The sequence below is a fragment of the Dermacentor variabilis genome, chromosome 5 (genome assembly GCF_050947875.1).
Source record: "Dermacentor variabilis isolate Ectoservices chromosome 5, ASM5094787v1, whole genome shotgun sequence".
NCBI lineage: Eukaryota > Metazoa > Arthropoda > Arachnida > Ixodida > Ixodidae > Dermacentor > Dermacentor variabilis.
The window spans coordinates 83276006-83289646 of record NC_134572.1 but is presented as its reverse complement, the minus strand read 5'-3'; the positions used below and the strand labels follow the sequence as shown (position 1 = coordinate 83289646).

General features: G+C 47.4%; 1 protein-coding gene across 1 annotated transcript in view; it reads left to right on the top strand.

Moving 5' to 3' along the window:
- The first annotated feature begins 1694 nt into the window (after positions 1–1694).
- Positions 1695–13641, top strand: part of LOC142582896 (glycine receptor subunit alpha-2-like) — a 31809-nt gene continuing 19862 nt past the window's right edge. Inside the window, exon 1 of the mRNA XM_075693003.1 lies at positions 1695–2059. Coding sequence (XP_075549118.1) covers positions 1800–2059 — 260 coding nt within the window. The 5' untranslated portion in view covers positions 1695–1799. The remainder of the gene's footprint in view (positions 2060–13641) is intronic.

Below are 13641 nucleotides of genomic sequence, written 5' to 3'. Positions count from 1 at the left end.
TTCTAACTTCGTCATACGACTGTGGTCATGCCATCGTCGTCACACCATCGTCGCCGCACAGTCGTAGTCATACCTTGTCGTTATGCCCTAATCGTCACGCTGTCGTTTTATCAACGTCATCATTTGAGTAACGTCGTCTCATTGTCGTCATGCCACCGTCGTAATACCGCATTCGTCGTTCCATCGCCGTCAAATTTATTCGTCACTGTATTGTTATTAAGCTGCCGTCATTCAATTATGATTATGTTGCAGTTTTCATGCCATTGTCGTCATTACGTGGTGGTCACACAGTCGCTACCATGCAGCTGTTGTCATACCGTCGCCGTGAGCATGCCGTCGTGGTCGTGCCATCGACTCTTTCTAGTTTAGTCATCTGACTCTCGCCATGCCGTCTTCGTCATATAGGTTTCATGGTACATTCCTCGCCACGCTATTGTCGTCATACACTCGTCGTCATCCCATTGTTCTCATACCGTTGCCATGCCATCGTCGGCATTGCGTCGTTGTCATACATTCGTACTCATACCGTCATCGTGATGTCATCGTGGCTATTCTATCGTCGTCACTCTAACTTTGACATCCGACCATCGTCGTCACGCGTACGGCATCATGCCATTGTCGTCATGCCGTCGTTGTCGCGCCACCTTCGTCGATCGATGTCAGTACTTCATCATTCTATCGTATACGTACTGCCGTCATTCATTCGTGACTATGCCGCTGTTTCCATGCCATCGTCGTCAGACAGTCTCTATCATGCATCCGTTGTCATACCGTAGCCGTCATGCCATCGTGGTCGTGCCATTGTCGCCATTTCAGCTTCGTCATCCGGTCGTCGTCATACCTTCGTCATACACTCATCTTCCCATAGTCCTCCTGTCGTCTTTACGCTGTCAACGTTATACCATCGTGATCATTTAAGAGTCGTCATTGTCGTCATACCGTCCTCGTCATACCACCTTGGTCGCTCCATCACCGTCATACAGTCGCCGTCCTACCGTTGTGCTCATGGGCGACCTTGACAAGCGGGGACCATAGCAAAATGGGACTATACCTGAGTGTGCCGCCATATAGCCAAAGCAACGGAAGTCTCATAATGACCATTACAAATGTTAAATAAAGGTGACTTCATAAATAAGGTGTGTCGCTACATTCCTCCAATACTAATCGCATTACCATTTGCAGTCATCGTGAGATAGGTTCAGCCATAATTGTTTTACTACTAATTTTAACAGGCGAAATGTATTAGTGCTTTTTTTCTGGCACGGCATATTTGATAACTGTAGCGTGAGTGGCAGGAATTGCAGATGAGTTGAATCCATAGTTGCCCCCGCCTCCACCATACAAGTACAGGGTACCTTAGTCCATAGTCGCGTCTCATGCGTGCCATCTTGAACGCGGCCATTAAAGGGCTGCGCTTGGAGTGACGGCCTCCTAGTGCAATAGCACAGCACAGCTGCAGCAGTCTGTGAATATTCCACAGGGAGGAAGGCTTTCTTTGGTCGACCTTTCGCTGTAGCTGGCGCGGAATGCGGAGCGCGCTCGAGTGACCGACCGGTGACAGCGCGCTTCATTTCCCCGACATGAAAGCAGCGGAGGCCACCGACTCTACTCGGGTATCACCGCTTTCGCCTAGCTACGTCGCACACAAACACTCGGGGACTTCACACACGCGCGAAGCTGCTCGCGCGCGTACACGGCCGCCTCGGACTGCCAACGACGATGTCGTCTCGTCGCTCGCGTGCCGCTGCAGTGCAGGGGAGAGGGCGAGAATAGATAGGGAAAGGTGATAAACGTAGCGGATGACGTCTCCAGATTGTGGCCCCGGCGGTGATGACGTAGCCGCTTATATAAGGGAGCCTTCCGGAACTGCAGACTGCCTCAAAGGAGGTACGGTCATCAACTCCTCTCCTCTTCGACGCCTTGAAGACGCCGGCACCAGCCACGGGGCCATCGTGCGCCGCTCGCACCTTCGTCTTGGGGCTAAAGCGAAAATGGGAGCGCAAAAGTGGTTCTTCCCGACAGTCTTCCTAGCATTGTTGACCGTGGTTCTCTTCCAAAGGTAAGCGACTCCGCGCGCACTGCGCTCTCGCGCTCTTGCACACCTCGCACACCTACGTATGTTTCCAGCCTTTTCGCACTGACAAGACGTAGAATCGTATGTGTTTTAGATGTTCCTCCCCACCCCACCCCTTTTTTTGTCTTCGTAACATCACTTTAAGTCTTGTGTGTCGTGTTTTACTAACGTGTACCTTCAAAGCACTGGGCGTTATTGTGATTGGAGTTGGTGCAAAGGCCACTGTCCACTGAAGGTGGAGGGCTCTCATCAAAACTGCAGTTCTAAGTTGTAAGTGTCCCATTATATATTCTCTGGATACAGTGTGTTTCATGCTGTTCTAACTTTTTACTGAGAAGCGAATTTCGTTCGGCTTTTCTTCCTTCGGTTTTGTTTTTGCTCAACATGATGTGCATCGCTCATGGTATCAATTTCATACGTTTCTAGAAAATGAAATGCATTTTGAAGAATGTGGATCTTTTCGCTCAAAGGTTCACATTTATATGCAGCGGTTTCTGCGCATCTTCACGGGGTGCGGGAGTGGCCCGACTATTTGTGCGAGAGAAGAAAAAAATATATACTTACTTTAGTATCCGCAGCCTCTTCTCTGGGACACTAATATAGAGATATTGGTTCAGCTGTTGAGATATACATAATAGAATCAGAGCAATTTCCTTGCTAAATTCTTAAATTTTATCTGACTTCATTCTTCCAGCTATTCAAATTTTTCTATAGTGCTTCTTTTTATATTCGTTTAATCCTTTGTATTATGTCAACCGACTTTTGGCCAATCCCCCATTGGGGGTATGAGCCACTCGTAGAGAAAAACAAACAATCCGCGATGTTCAGTAGTACTAATAATTAAGCGATGCGCATGTAGACGTTATTACACAATGTGTGACATTTAGGGTAACAATATGCATATCGTCAACATAAGGCGTGCGAAAAAAGAATTAAATTATGGGGTTTTACGTGCCAAAACCACGATCCGATTATGAGTCATGTCGTAGTGGGGACTCCGGACCACCCAGGGTTCTTTAATGTGCATCTAAATCTAAGTACACGGGTGTTTTCGCATTTCGCCCCCATGGAAATGCAGGCGCCGTGGCCGGGATTCGATCCCGCGACCTCGTGCTTAGCAGCCCAACACCATAGCCAGAAAGCAAGTGCGGCGGGCGTAGGGCGCGCGAGTCGATCGTACATTGCATACCAGCAGCTACAGCGCTAGGCGTGCCGCTTGCATTCAGCGTCTATAACGTTCGTTAACGTTTCGGCACAATGTTTGTGTATATGTGTGTATGTGTGTGGGAAGGGCCCTTTCCGTCAAGGTTCGTACTGTTCAAGAATTTAATGTCGCATTTCTCTGAGTGTTCAAGGAGTACTCGAATCTTCGCATCTTGAAAAAAAATGAAGTGTCTAGTGTGGGATTTTCTCGGTCTAGAGACTTCTCGAGCGCGCGAGCGTGACAATGCGTCATCTTACGAATGCTGATCGTAGTCAAAGCCGACGTTAGCACGCGTTATTCTGAACAATTTTTTTACACACTGGGACTGAAGAAAAACTGCCGTCGTAGCCAGTTGATTTACTTGTGTTTGTGAGGACGAATTCTCTTCGCAAAAGTTAGGAAAAAAAGGGAAGACCCTTCTTTCCTAACTTTTTCTACCCCTTCTCTATCTACCAGTGCAGGGCAGCCAACTTGACAGTTAACCTGGTTAACCTCTCAGCGTTTATTCTCCTTCTTTATCTCTCCCTATCCCTCTTACGAACGCTGTATTTCGATACATACAGCAATCCAAAGCTAGTCTCGTCCTGCCAGTCACTGTGACATTTCCCCCGCGAAGCAGGAATACACGCGAGAATATATTTTCGCATTTTTTCCTGCTGTCCCTTTTCCTCTATCGTAGGCCAGCGAGCCATGAACTTCAAAACCAAAGCATTTACATTGCATCCAAAGGCGTTCTCGCTAGTGCTTGCACCGGTCTTAATGCCACCGCCGACCGCGTAACGACCACTCACGAGATCGCTTTCCGAACCGTGCCGTGCTCGTCCACTGGAATGGGCCGGTAAATGGCACTCGTTATTCGCGGCCGCCAGGAGCGCTGCGAGTTGTTAGTCAATGGCCTGTTGCTAAACAGCGCCACAGAAGCAGCGAACGTCCTGCCCTTGAAAGCAAACAATAAAAGCGAACACGAGGTACATAATCCAGTACTACCGGCATTTTTGCGCAGTTTAGGGCACCGCACGCAGGCAAATATGAAAGGTACACACATGTGTAAACGGCACACGTAATATCGTTCCGCACAGAAGGCTTACACACACACACACACACACACAAACACACACACACACACACACACACACGCACGCACACACACACACACACACACACACACACATATATATATATATATATATATATATATATATATATATATATATATATATCTTCGCTGGATTTCTCTCTGTACGCACCTGACAGCTCTTCTACTCTTCTACTCCGACCGTCACTTTGAGGAGACAAGTGGCCTACAGGAGCCTAGCCCCTAAACACCTCTTTGCGTTCGCCTCCGACTTTTCTCTCAACTTTCTTTTCGGCCCTCTGGACAGTGTGAAAGGATCACTGCAGCTCCGAGATTGCACGAAAGAGCTGGAGCAGCTATAAGATAGCGAGACACACAATACATCTATAAATTGTAGTTTTTGTCGGCACTGCCACTAAGCACGGCTATCATTGGAGAGCGTCAGAGCCTCAAAGGATGTACTCTCTCCGGTACTGCCAGAATAAATCATTGTTAGCATCGTTCGTGAAAACAGCTAAGTTATCTCCCACAACGTGTACACTTGACAGATATCTTGTCAGGTTTGCCATGAGTTGGTGTGGCATACACTCGGCAAGTTGCACTCGACGAAATGCCAAGGTTGTCGGATCGTCCCCCACCTGCAGCAAGTTGTTTTTTCCTCCACTTTCATTTCCAATTATTTATCGTTTCTTTATTTCATTTATTAAGCACAAGTAATTTCCCCTATGTTGTCCTTGGTGTCAGTGTTTGTCGGCTTCTTATGAGATGACTAATAAAAATCGGGCCCCTCGAATAACCCCTTCCTTTTCGTTTATGCACTCGGCAAGTTATACCGCCGTTATATATATATGTAGATACCTTCTTATTATTTTACTTAAGATACATAAGCTTGGAGGAAACAGCATAGTCGAACAAGGAATTTCGCTTTCGCTGATGCCACCGTTTCGACAAGGGGGTTTGTGGCAAGGCCCTGTCGAAGACTAGTCCCATTGTCAAAACCTTGGTTCGAGCGACATTTCTTTTTGACTGCTGTTAATCACTACGAGCCTTCACCTTCCCGGTGAACTTTTATCGCATATGCCTGAAATTATCGTGTGCATAATGACATGCTTAAAGTAGACCTGCTCCTATGGCTCAGCGTCTGTAGCATTTCGCTGAAAAGAAAAACGCGGTCGCAGTTCTTGACCGCAGCGGTCCTGTTCCGATGGGGTGACCCTCGGAATGCGGCTTCCCGCTAGAATACAAAGGCGGTCGTGTGCTGAGATTATGGAGCGCGTCTAAGTAACTCAGGTGTACTGAATTAACCCGTCATCCTGTGAGGTGCAGCATTGACACGTCACAAAAAGAAAAGTGAATCAGCTAACTAGCCAGTCTTTGTTATCACAAATCCGGGTCCACGATTGACTGTGTGAGCGATGCATGACCGGTTAAGAAAGAATGTCGTTGATTGCTGAGCTTCTCGCAATAGAGGTTCCTTTAGCTGTGCTTCATTGCACGGCACAGTGAGTCGGTTTGCTCAGAAAGTTAGAACAAGTGCACGTACAGCTGTGACACTGTTCGAGCGTGAACGTTTGGATACAGCAACGGAATAGTGAGAATGATTTCCTTCAAGACACACATATTTTTTTTTAATTGCTCCGCAATTTCGGAAACTCCGACACATTCAAGGTGACAACTGCGCGCGTTTGTAGGAGTGTCTTTGTCATGGACCCAACACTTTGTTTCTCTTTCCGTGCGAATCCACCGAAGCTGCCATGAGAACCTTATGTCTATATAGAAAAGACAACGAAGGTACGTCTAAATCTCTAGTAACCCTGTTGGGCCATGTGTACTAGCAAACACGAGGTACATAATCCAGTTTTGCTCAGTTCTTTTGCGCAGGCATTTGCGCAGGCATTTTTGCGCAGTTTACTATTAACGCTATTAATAATTAACTATTGAGCGCAAGTGCAGGACTGCCCATGGTCGTTGTCGCAGCAAAAGTATGAACATTTTCTAACCTCGGGGCGCTTTGTAGAGTGGAAACCAGGAACAAAGTAGGCTGACACTGCTTTTTACGGCAGGAAAATGGCAGTAATACGTGGTTCCTATGAAGAAGAGACTAAGATAAAGCCAAGCAAGGTAGCAACGTTAAGACCTGCCCGCTGCTGCAGCTGAATAGCAACGCCAATCACCTCAAATGAATTGCGCCGAGTCATACGAACCGACGCTAGAGAGTTGAACTTGCCCAGGCAATAGCGGTTATTAGAGCTGCGTTATCAGCTAATCCTGGGGGCAGTGATAACTCCAGCGAAGAACACGAGATCCACCGTACAGGGAAGGTGTCAAAAGGAGTAAAAACTGTCCTAGCAACAAGTGTGCTTCCTTACATTAGAGTAGTCAGTGGTTTAGGGTAATCGACTTGTCCTTGGTATCACGTTTGTATGCGATTGATTCATACGCCAATTTTGGTCACTTTTGCATTATCTACTGCGGAGAGAAAAAGAGAGAAACATTTATGGGATTATGGCACCCTGCCCGGTGCTATTGGGTGTTTGGGTCGCGGTCAGCGGGGAGAGGAGACGAGGGTCCAGATGCGACTTTGATGGCGCCGTCTTCTCACTGGGGTTTGCTCCGCTTCCTCTGGCATGGTTATAGTAAGCCCAAAGGTCGTGATAGTTCTGTTAACGCGGACACGTTTCCCGCTCTTGGTTAGGCGGCCACTCCTCAAGTCTGTGAGGTTTCAAGTAGCGTATTAGGATAGAGTGAAGTGCGCGTTAGATAACCGGAAAATCCCTGAGTGCATGAGGTATATCGGGGTATCATCCTTGATGTGTGAACTTGGAGAGACGCTGAGATAGCCGATACGACTTCATTTGTCCATGCTGCGCAGAAAGAGGAAGGTAGTAGATGCCCACGACAGTGGCTACCTCAATTAGTTCTTTAGCTAGCAGAAGTTCTTTACCTATCAAAAGTATTAAACCCTTAAGGACACACCACGCATCATTTAAACGTTGGAACAGGACTTTGTTCAATTAAAAATTAAGTTATGTGGTATTACGTGCCAAAACAACGACCTGATTATGATGCACGCCGTAGTGGCAGTGACAAGCCATAGTAGGAGATTCCGGATTAATTTTTACCACCTGGGGATCTTTAACGTCCACCCAATGCACGGAACACGGGCGTTTTTGCATTCCGCTCCCATGTAAATGCGGGAGCCGCGGCCGCGATTTCATTCCATGACCTCGGGCTTAGCATCGCACTGCCACAACCGCTAAGCCACCCCGGCGGGTCATAACATTGCGGCATTTGCGGTTAATATACGCTCAAGTCAAGAACAACGCGGTCAGCTATAAATATACCGTAGCCTATAACTCACTTGTAAACTCTGTCCAGGTCAAAGGCGCGCATTGAAGGTGCAAATTTATAAGCACGGAGTACGACGCAAGCGGGCACAAGATTGTTCTCAAAATTATCTGAAAGCCGCTCCCCTCTTTCGCTACAATTGGCTTGCCAGTCGTGCTCTGAACTTTTCATCTGGATTCAAGAGGCACACATCCTGCCTTGCTGTATATTACGCCAGGGAGAGAAACGAAGAAGGAGAGGTAGGGAAGTTAACCAAGGACGTGTCAGGTTGGCTACCCTACGCATGTGGAGGGGAAGGGAAAAATAGATAAGAAGGACAGAGAAGAAAGAAATCCGCCTCCATTCCACCTCGTAGCAGTGGATGTAATGCGAAGCTGGTGCAGACGCACACACGTGTGCGAAAGTGCAGCATACATCCTCATTCTTTTTGCCGTCCGCCAAGCGCAAGCTCCTTATCGAACTAAATTAAGGTTTAAAAGTAAATTGCGTCAGAAAATGCATAAAGCACGACTTACACACACACACATAAACACATGTATGTGTGTGTGTGTGTGTGAGAGAGAGAGAGAGAGAGAGAGAGAGAGAGAGAAAACACATTTTTTATGAGGGAACTGAAAGACCAAGCCCTTTTCCAGCTGCCATTTGAAGTCTGTCTGAGTGGCCGCCGCCAGGAGGTGACACCGTTAGCACAGCTGTTACGATCTCGACCGGGTGAGGTGGGTCTTAACCGCCAGAATTAGGTAACGACGACGAAACCGGGCATCGTGTAGATGAAAAAAAGTAGAAAAGAGTTTATTCATTTCATTGGTACATGGACGTGACTCTCATCTGAGTCTCGAGCGGTTCTGATTAACACGGGGGCCAGCACGGCCTTAAATAACCCCTGGCGGTCCTGTGGTCGTGGACGTCTTCTTAGGGAGCCTGTGGAAGTATTAGTGCTTTCGTCAGCTTCTGCCGTTGAGCTCTTGTCCTTCGGTTTGCCTTCTCTTCCACCATCCTTTTGTGTCAGCTCGGGGAAAAAGGGGTGAAGCCGTTTCGGAGAAGAGGGCCATTATGTCGACATGAGGACGCCCGCTTGAACGCTCCTCACACTTGACAGGTCAATCATACGGGGCTAAGACGGCCTTAATTACCCCTTGCGGTCTTGTGGTTGCCGACGTCTTCCGGGGCAGCCTGTGGACGCACTAGTACATCCGTCAGGCTCTGCCGTTGAGCTCTTGTCCTTCGATCTGCCTTCTCTTCCCCCATCCTTTTTGTGTCAGCTTGGGGAAAAAAAGGGTGACGCCATTTCGGAGAAGAGGGCAATTATGTTGACATGGTGACGCCCGCCTGAACGCTTCTCACACTTGACAGGTGGAGGTCCTGGCTTACCGTACAGCCTTTTCTGGGATTAGGCAAATTCTCTTGTCATGGGAATGTACGCCTGAACGTCTCTCACACGCAACAGGTCAATCATAACACAGCATAAATCCTCATTCTTCTGGGCCCTCCGCCTACGGCAAGTGCGTTATTGAACTAATTGAATTTCTAAAAATGGAATATGTAAGAAAATTCGTTAAGTACTGCTTCACACAACCTGCAAAGATGATTGCATCGGATTGTAATTCGAATATACGAGAAAACATAATTCTGTTACGAAGGAAACTCAAACATAAAGTCTTCCCGCGGCCATTTCTTTTGGGCTCTCCGCCTGGCCCAAGTGCGCTATTGAACTAATTGAATTTCTCAAAGTAAAATGTGTCAGAAAATTTGCAAAGTACGATTTACACACAGCCTACAAACATGATAGCAAAGGATTGCATTTCCAATAAACAAGAAAACAGGTACAGGTAAGTTATATAGCCTGAAGGCCTTGGAGAATGTTTTCGTGGGTTGGTTTGTCGTAGGCACTTTTTACACCTGATAATAATGCCAGATAGAGACGCTTCATAGCTTTTTGTTGCTGCACGAAGGTCACAAGATCAGTGACGTTGTCAATTGAAGACCATCCCCGATCTTCAATTGTAGATTTTATTATATTTATGTTATGTTAACTTATCGTAGGTGTTATCGTATGCAAGATACTATTTCATAAGTGTCAGCAACATTCTCTCCATGATCTTACCGATGAAATTAGCAAGTGCAATGGACCAGTACTATATAAGATCCAGCGGAGACTTCCCAGGCTACAGTATAGAGGCACCAGTGGGCTACACTTCCAGTCGTCCGGAACTATGCCGTCATGCCATGATTGATTGAAGATATCCAGAAGTCAACATCTCGCTGTTGAACCTAGATGCATTAAGGCAGCGCATGCCACCCAATCGGGACCGGGTTACGAGGATCGCCTGCACGTAGTCAAAACCACTTGCAGTTCTTCCATAGAGGAAGGCACTTTTATACTTTGATCTCGCGCGGCAGGAAAGTCATGTACGAAGAAGTCAGACAGTAGAACGAGTCACTAGTAACTTCACACAAAAATCACCACCGACCTAAAGCTCTGGACGAATTTGATGTAGAGCCAGCATTTTGAAGGGACGACGTTGTTGTGGTAATGAGGGAACACCCTGAAGAGCTCTTCACACGAGGGACAACGGCTTGCGAGGTTCCAGTGATTCGCGGAAGTTATTCCATCGTTGGTCCTGAACTTTGTTCAACCGACGCTGAACTTTCTTTTGAATGCGTCGCGCTTCCCTCATGTCATAACTCGACTCGGTACGTCTATATCGTCTTTCGACGTGCCAGCGGATCACCCGAAGCCTCTCTAATCCTTGGTAGAAATATGTGCGTATTGTAGATGTATACTTCCGCGTAGAAGCCTGCAGCGCTTGTACGATCATGTCTTCAAGGGGTTCGGGATGTTCATGTATGCACTGGCCCTTGATCGAAATTCGGTACGTTTGCCAGTCAATCTGTCTTGAGGGCGCAGGGGAGAAAGAACTGTCAAGGCCTCTGATAGGCATGCAAGTAGGAAGATGGTCGCTGTCGTGAGTTTAATGTCCGATAATCATTGTACTTGGAACCTAAACTATGCGGCACTAATGTCAAATCCTAACAGCTGCTGTAGGTCACTACTCGGAGATAAGCCGGGCTGCCATCGTTAAAAACTCTCAATCCAGGCTCGGCAGCGAGATCAACTAGACTCGTACCTCTTTGATTTGTCCTGAAGTTTCCCCAGAATGGATGATGGGCGTTAAAGTCATCCATGATTATCCAAGAGCGCGGAGTTTCTGTGAGTGTGTCGTTTAGTCCCCGTAGATCAAGTCGACGTGATGAGGATATGTAGGCGTCTATCAGTGTTAATTAAACCTTCTTTTTAACACGGAGACACACGCATTGATTGTCGTCGAGAGGCTGCACTATTAGGTGAACATACATGAGCTTCTAGTATATATACACAACTGGACTACGTCCAATGCATGATGAAAAAACAAATGATTCCTAACCCGATTCAAAGAGGCCGGGTGCCCGATTTCTATGGCCAGGACGTTCTTACATGGATTAAGTCGAGTGTCCTTTATCTCATTCGACACGAGAGCTTCAAGTCAGGCCGAGATGTCTTGCCGATTCATGTTCCTCAGCTCGTTCGAAGGAAGTATTCATGGTTGAGGCACTTCCTGGCAAAGACCCGCCGAGGATCCTCCTCGGCGGCTCTTGCGCTTCGCCATAGGGACGAAGCCATCGTCGCTGTCATCGCTACTCGCCGTATATAGTTCAGTAGTGTCACTGGCGGTTTCATCATTTCGGCTGTTGCACTTTCTTTAAGCCGACGTCGGAGGCCATGCCATTTCGGGACTACGTACAACGGGGTCAGCATCCATCGCCACCCGCAGGATAGGGATGGTCTTTGGAATTAATGCACAAAAAATCACAAACACTGAGGAACCCGTTACTCTAAGACCAACGATGGGCCATGCAGCAGGCCCACGCAGTGGCCGTCAGGTACTCCCTGTCGGTCCCTGCGTGGGAGACACCCGCTACGCGCTGACGCGCGTCCTGCAGGACCTTTAATAAAGTTTATCCAATCCATTGAAGAGACGGAACATGAAAATGCTTGCTTGCTTGCTTGCTTGCTTCCTATACCAGGGCGCATACCCACTGCGGGGATTGGCCAAGAAGCCGGCGGTCAAACCGAAAACGGTTGTAGGAAAACACATGTTCTTGAAAGGAGAGCGAGCTAGAAGGTAAAACATTTTAATCAATTCAATCGGAATTTCGTAAATTCATATAAAATAAATTAGTAAGTTAACGTAACTTAAAATTCTGTAAAATGATAAATAATAAATCAGTAACTGGGTATTCTCCTTGTGTCAAAAGGGAACTCACATACGGCCCTGAATACGTTCCTGTGATGATCCTCTGCGAGCAGCGTTCCATATGAGGAACACTTCATCTTCTCCATATTACGCCAGAGACGGCGCCATTCTTACCAGCTAGTGATCTACGAACAATGTCAACGATGTGCTGGTCTGCGTGGCTTTTAATCATTGTGCTCGTTTAATTATCTCTCTTGTCCGATTCGCAAGGAGGCTCTCACGCAGCGCAACAGCTGCCCAATGCTGTTAGACAAACGCTCCTTGCTGATAACAATTACGCGCACGCACTGACCCCCATGCCTAACTACGCCGAAAGTGCGTTTGTGTGCCTGCACATGTGTGTGCGCGCAAGTTAGCTGATGAGTGAGTGAGTGAGTGAGTGAGTGAGTGAGTGAGTGAGTGAGTGAGTGAGTGAGTGAGTGAGTGAGTGAGTGAGTGAGTGAGTGAGTGAGTGAGTGAGTGAGTGAGTGAGTGAGTGAGTGAGTGAGTGAGTGAGTGAGTGAGTGAGTGTCATATTGCCACAGTCAAATCTAGCCTTGCAGAAGTGCTTCCATTTTCCCCGTCCAAATGCGGCCAAGTTAAACTCGAGCCTTTATCCACTATCACTCATCAGCTAAGCCTGGCGTTTCCGAGAGGGACCCTCCAAGTAAGGGTCCGCCATAGCAGATAAGCCCGAGTGCATCGCGGCCAGCGCACGTCAAGATCTTGTGTCCTTGGGTGCAGGACAACACATAACAAATTGCGTCACGTCAACCACAACACTACAATTAGCGCACTTTTTTTTTCTTTTCCAAATACACCGTAAAAACTGCATATGGTCCGAGAAACCACTGTCAGGAGGAATTCTTGGGGATGCCCTATAAGCTTTGGCCCCGCGGTTCGCCAAGATTCTCCAGTCGCTTCTTGTCTGGCATCATAAAACAATGCAGTGCATTTGCAGTGAAATCGTGGCGTCAAACCTCTCCCCTGCTTCAATTCGGATTAAAACTCGTTGTCGCCGGTTTATGGAAGCGTCGTTGAGTACATGCATATATATATATATATATATATATATATATATATGCGACATAGTGCCGCGACACAAACACAGCCAGATTAGACAGCAGTTGGCCCTTCATGGGAGGTTTTGCAAATGGAAACGAGCGCATGGGTATATAGGCTCGGACTCTGGCAGCTATTAGAACGAGAGATAAAGCGGCAATTTATGCTCATTTAGCAACAATTAAAGTGGCCTGCCCGCTGTAACACGCGCTGTATAGAGGCGCCGACGTTCTCTGCGGCGGAGAACTTTTGAGATATGCGGCAGCTTGAGTCTTTTGTTTTGCCATGTCTTGTATAAATCCGCTAGGAGCGCTCCTACATTTTGTTTTTCTTTGCGTCGCTGTTCGCGTGCTCTTGATGGCGCGGGTGTCTCCTTAGTATCCTGAAGTAAGTATGCTAGACAAGGGGCTAGCCGAGTCCTATAAAATGGCGCTAAAGTGGTCTTGTTCGTATACGTCACGGCTCAATAACGAACTGTGCAAGACGGAACGAGCGAACGGTACGCATTATTCGTCGCAACTTCAAGGACACAAGCTCTCCTAGGACTTCAATGGAAAAAGCTCGCAATATCCTGCATACAGCGCTAGATAACTGCGCTTGAAAA